Source organism: Cyprinodon variegatus, unplaced genomic scaffold, assembly GCF_000732505.1.
Source record: "Cyprinodon variegatus isolate N-32 unplaced genomic scaffold, C_variegatus-1.0 Scaffold1260, whole genome shotgun sequence".
NCBI lineage: Eukaryota > Metazoa > Chordata > Actinopteri > Cyprinodontiformes > Cyprinodontidae > Cyprinodon > Cyprinodon variegatus.
The window spans coordinates 57,271-62,234 of record NW_015151713.1 but is presented as its reverse complement, the minus strand read 5'-3'; the positions used below and the strand labels follow the sequence as shown (position 1 = coordinate 62,234).

The 4,964-nt window shown below is 43.2% G+C and overlaps 1 protein-coding gene across 1 annotated transcript in view; it reads right to left on the bottom strand.

Moving 5' to 3' along the window:
• Positions 1-1,838: 1,838 nt before the first annotated feature.
• Positions 1,839-4,964, bottom strand: part of LOC107102475 — a 9,443-nt gene continuing 6,317 nt past the window's right edge. The window contains exons 2-5 of the mRNA XM_015401798.1: positions 4,427-4,532; positions 3,590-3,754; positions 2,171-2,302; positions 1,839-2,099 (exon numbers count right to left, since the gene is read on the bottom strand). Coding sequence (XP_015257284.1) covers positions 1,966-2,099; positions 2,171-2,302; positions 3,590-3,754; positions 4,427-4,532 — 537 coding nt within the window. The 3' untranslated portion in view covers positions 1,839-1,965. The remainder of the gene's footprint in view (positions 2,100-2,170; positions 2,303-3,589; positions 3,755-4,426; positions 4,533-4,964) is intronic.

The following is a 4,964-nucleotide window of genomic DNA, read 5'->3' as shown; positions in this document are numbered from 1 at the left end:
AATGTAAGCAATAGAAAGAACAGATACTGGTGGGAAAATGTAAAGAAGTCAGAAGTAGGAAGAAAAATAAGTAATGGAGTAAAGTATAGATACCTAAAAAGTGTACTTAAATACAGTAATGAAGTATTTGTACTTTGTTACTTGACACCTAATATGTTATATTACATGATTTATGGACGTCATAATGACTCTGTGATGTGATTGGCCGATTATTTTATTCTAAGTTAAAGTTAATCTACTGATGCTATGAAACAGCCAGTCTGTGTCAGAGTGATGAATTTATCTTTATTTTAAAATGAGAACATCGTGGTTGTTCGATGCTGTAGCGCACAGATTGTTTACATTGCGACCGGTCTAACTAGGGAGTACCAATATGGCAGCCGGTGGCTTCACTTTAACCCCGTACTGCCAATGAGCAATCAGCAATCCAGGGAATAAATGGAGATTAGTGGAGGAGACGGCGGCGTCTACAGGAAGGGGCGGAGCAGACTGGACTTCCTCAGTTCCTTCAGTTTACAGCGTATGCGTCAGCGTTGGGCCCTGACCCCTCAGAGGGGCCCCGACCCGTCTGAGGGCCCTTCAGCTCTGATGAAGCTCTGTAAGCAGAAACCTTCATCAGATCTCTAGTTTTTCTCCTCCCTGACGTTCCCTCGCTCCCCCCTCTAAACACATGGATCAGTTCAGGCCCTGGAGGTGCATGAATCTCCTCTCTGGCTTCTTCTGGAGCAGTTTAGGTGAAATAAACATTTAGAAATAAAAAGTTAGAAACCTTTAAACCATCAGGGCGTTCTGCTTCTGTCTGAAGGGAACAGGACGTGTCTGTAAACCTCTGAGCAAACACATAAAGTCAAATCCAAACTGCTAAACAGTGGCTGTCAATCAGTTTAAACCAGATTGATGATAGAATCTCCAATAAGACAGAAGGAGGTTTAGATGATGAGAGGAAACAGGTTTAAGGTAAAAACAAAGGAAGGTGGATGATTTTACTCCATCTGAGCTTCAAGCAGATGATTTTACTCCATCTGAGCCTCTAGCAGATCCCCAACCTTCATGAGGTCATTTCTACAGAACAGCCATAAAGAGTCATTTTCCTCTTTAGGCGTCAAATCAAAAGTGATGTAATTTCTTCTGTGGAAGGATTTCCTGTGGAAAAACAACCTTGATTTAGATCAATTTGATCATTCGAGTCCTCAGACAGACACTCCATCATTCATCCTCTGAATATCACGGTGTTTTACACATCTGGAAGCTGCAGTGGAGCCTTCAGCTACAATGCAGCGATAGAGTTGATTCCTTCCTGCTATCATCGCAGCCCCAACCCCTTTACAGGAGAACAGGAGAGCTCAGCTATTGAGCCAGGCCAACTATTCCCTCTAACGACCCCCATTCCAAAGGGGGGGACCCGTTCATCCGTTTCTATTTGCATGTTTTCTAAACTAAAACCAGGCTTTGTTGGGCTGCTGGATAAAACCTGGAACTAAACGCTATTTCTGACACTTTGGATTGAAAAACCTTCCTGGATGGAAGAGAAACGTCTTCAAACTTGGAAACAAAGTCCAGAGGATTGATTTGAACTTTTGAAATAACTCTGACCTGTCCCTGTCTCTCTGGTGACTCAGCAGAAAGGAATGCAAACAAACCAAGAGGACAAACAGCCAGGCAGTCAGACTCAGAGATGGATTAGGCTAAGGGTCATATTTTAGGACTGTGGGAGGAAGCAGGAGTACCCAGAGAGAACTCACACATACACAATGAGAAGACATGCAGAAACAGAACATTGGTTTTTATCTCTGAGCTGCAGAAAGAAATGATCACTGATCAGCTTCTGCTCCTTATATCAAAACAGGATAAACAGAGTTCTGATGAAGCTTTATTATCACTGTATGATCATTATATGATTACATGAGGACGGCTGCAGCCATGAAGGGAGATAACAGGCTGAACTCAGCCGGCCGCTCCCTCCTTTCATTTCCACTGGTTCCTCTCGTAGTCCCACTTGGCTGAGAAGCCCTGCACAGGGTTGATCCTCATGTCCAGCATCCTCTGCAGCTGCATGGCCTGCCAGTCCTCATCCACGGTCCTGGGATGGGGAGGGTAGACTGGAAAAACACCCAGACTGTCATCCACTCCGCTCCTCTCACTGCTGACATGACAAACAGGTTTCTCTTACCGTAGATCCTCTGCCACCAGACCACCAGGCCGGTGAAGCCCAGGAACAGGAAGATCCCACCCACCACAGTCTTCCACTCTCCTGTAGGCGCCTTCATCTCTGCGTAGGTCTGGGAGAACATCAGGCGGTACACTGCAGAGAGGGGAGGGGGGGCTGGTCAACCTTTGCCTTCAGGTTTTACTTTCAGATAAACAATTAAAGAAAACCTGAGAGATGAAACAGTTTGAAAACATAAAAGAGGAATCTTCCACGGTTCAGTTTTCTCTGAGGGTTTTCTTTAGGTTCCTCAAACCCCTTTCAGGTTTTCCAGATGTTGTTGGGTTCCGCCTACAGACTTTGAGCTCATGCATAATAAGTCCCCTTTACTCTCACAGCCCTAAATAAATCCAGTGAGCAGCCTGTGGTGGTGGGGGGGGGGCAGCCGACAGAAGGATGAACATCTGAGGGATGCAGAGGTTCTCCTCCCAGATCACACTAATCCATGTTTTTGGAATGGCCTAGTCAAAGTCTAAACCTAAATCCACAAACTGCAGCTGGGCTCAAATATCTGCTTCTTTCATACCTTGAGTTAACCTGACAACAGCCAGATGCATGTCTCACTCCGCCCAGCTCCACTCACATACTCAGATATGTGGGCGGAGCGAGACATGCATCTGGCTGTTGTCAGGTTAACCTTGAGTGGCAGATGTCTGGGTTTTGGTTCGTCCAGCAGGAGGCCGATTTCTCCTCCTTTAAGGGAATGAGATTGTTTTTCCATTTCTGCTGGACTGCAGCCCATTACCCAATCACAGAACGGACATGTTGATGTAAGCAGTGAAGGCAAAGCTGCAACTGAACGGCACGCAAGTATGGATTAAAGTAATGTGATTACTAAATTAGTCGACAATTATTTCAACAATTGATTTTGCACATTAATGTGATTAATGGTTTCAGCCCTACTGGGAACCAAAACTTTTTAAACTTTCATTAATATTTCCTGTTCAGCTACCCAAGCATCCTCTTTAAGCCCCTCAAACTGTAATATAAATGACATTAAACCAGATTCTTAGTAATTTATTGATATGCTGCATTATGCCCTCCATGTTGGAGCTATAGAAATGCCCCCCCCCCCATTCATACCTAAGATCTCCTGCAGCGTAGAGCTTCTGCAAATGATCTGATTTATTTATCAAACCGTGAATCTTTCCTCATTTATGATGCAAAAGAAAACTTTATGTTAGTTTTTCTAATAAAATCCCCCAAATCGCTCAGAGAAAAAGACTTTCTCTGGGCGGCTGAAGGCGTCTCAGGAGCAACCTCAGAACCTCAGGGGCTCCTGGATAGAAAAGTTTCTACTTTCTGCTTCTGGACAGATTTAAACAGTCAATAAAAGTTAAAAGTCTCTATGAAAATGTTTGTTTGAGCGTTGGACCAACTTACAGGCAACCTTCTCCTCATTGGTCAGCTCAGCCCAGGGCCCCTTCTCCTTCTGCTTCAGGCTCTGCTCAGCATCGCTCAGAACATCTTTGTAGGGTTTGTCAGGCAGAGGACTGTCCAGCCTGTCGTAGTACATCGGCCGGGACATGTCCACCGTCTCTGACACCTCTGGAGGACAGCAGGAAAGGATTATTATTACTATTATTACCATCATCTACCCTACAAATCAAACCAGGATGATGGTGATTCATTCAAAATGGACCAACAGTGCCCCCTGCTGGTTGTCCACGCAAACATCCAATGATTGTTTTTAGTGCGGCTGAAGATTCTCAGTCATCCAGAGTCAGTCCCAAAAAGTTTGTTGGGCTGCTGGATAAAACCTGGAACTAAACGCTATTTCTGACATTTTGAATTGAAAAATCTTCCTGGATGGAAGAGAAACGTCTTTAAACTTGGAAACAAAGTCCAGAGGATTGATTTGAACTTTTTTAAAATTCTTTTTAGTTGTTTTTTTTAATTATTTTTATAATAATAATAACAGGTTTTAATATGAATTGCTGATATGAGCAGTAATCTCAAATATGACTTAAAATGTTCAACATGAACAAACTGAATAATTTTAAATGAGTTTATTGTTTTCTTACAAGGCGCCACTAAAACAGCCTGAAAGATGAACTGATCCTGATGAAAAGTGTTTTCTATGATCTCTGGCTGCCTGTTTCTCTAAATTCTCTGGATTTAGGCAGAAAAGTGTCGAACAAAAATCGGTTTGTTTCTTTTAAACCGGCTCCGTTAATGATTATAAAACCATCCATTAAGAAATGTCAGTTGTTTTTGTACCGTGGCTCTGCTGGCTCAGCATCCTCGCCCTGCTGCTGGAGGTCAGGCATGCTGTGGGACGCCTGGCTAGGAGACTTCCCAGGCGACCTGAGGTCAGACGCAGCATCTGAAACACGAGCGGATCATGTTTATAACTGTGAACATCATTTCTAATTCATCAAACTGTAATTTGTCAGATGCTCCTTCTGACACAGATAGAAACCAGAGGAAGCTGCCAATCTCTGCTTATTTGGAATCATGAAGGTTGAACCAGAGTTTGCTGCAGTTAAAGAATAATAAGACAAAGAATGAGAGAATGAAACCAACTAAATAGATCGTATCACAAGACGAACCAACTTTAAACGACTGGATCGATATAACAGATAAAATGGAAAGAAAAAGAAAGACTATTGATTTTATTTTAACTGTTTGTAGAAAACTCAGCTAAACTCTGCTGAATGAATCAGGAAATGATGTAACATGATTATCTTTAATGAGGGCGGAGTCACTCTGAGGTTACTGAGGAACACCTGATCCTGACCAGGTTAGTTTTAGGGAC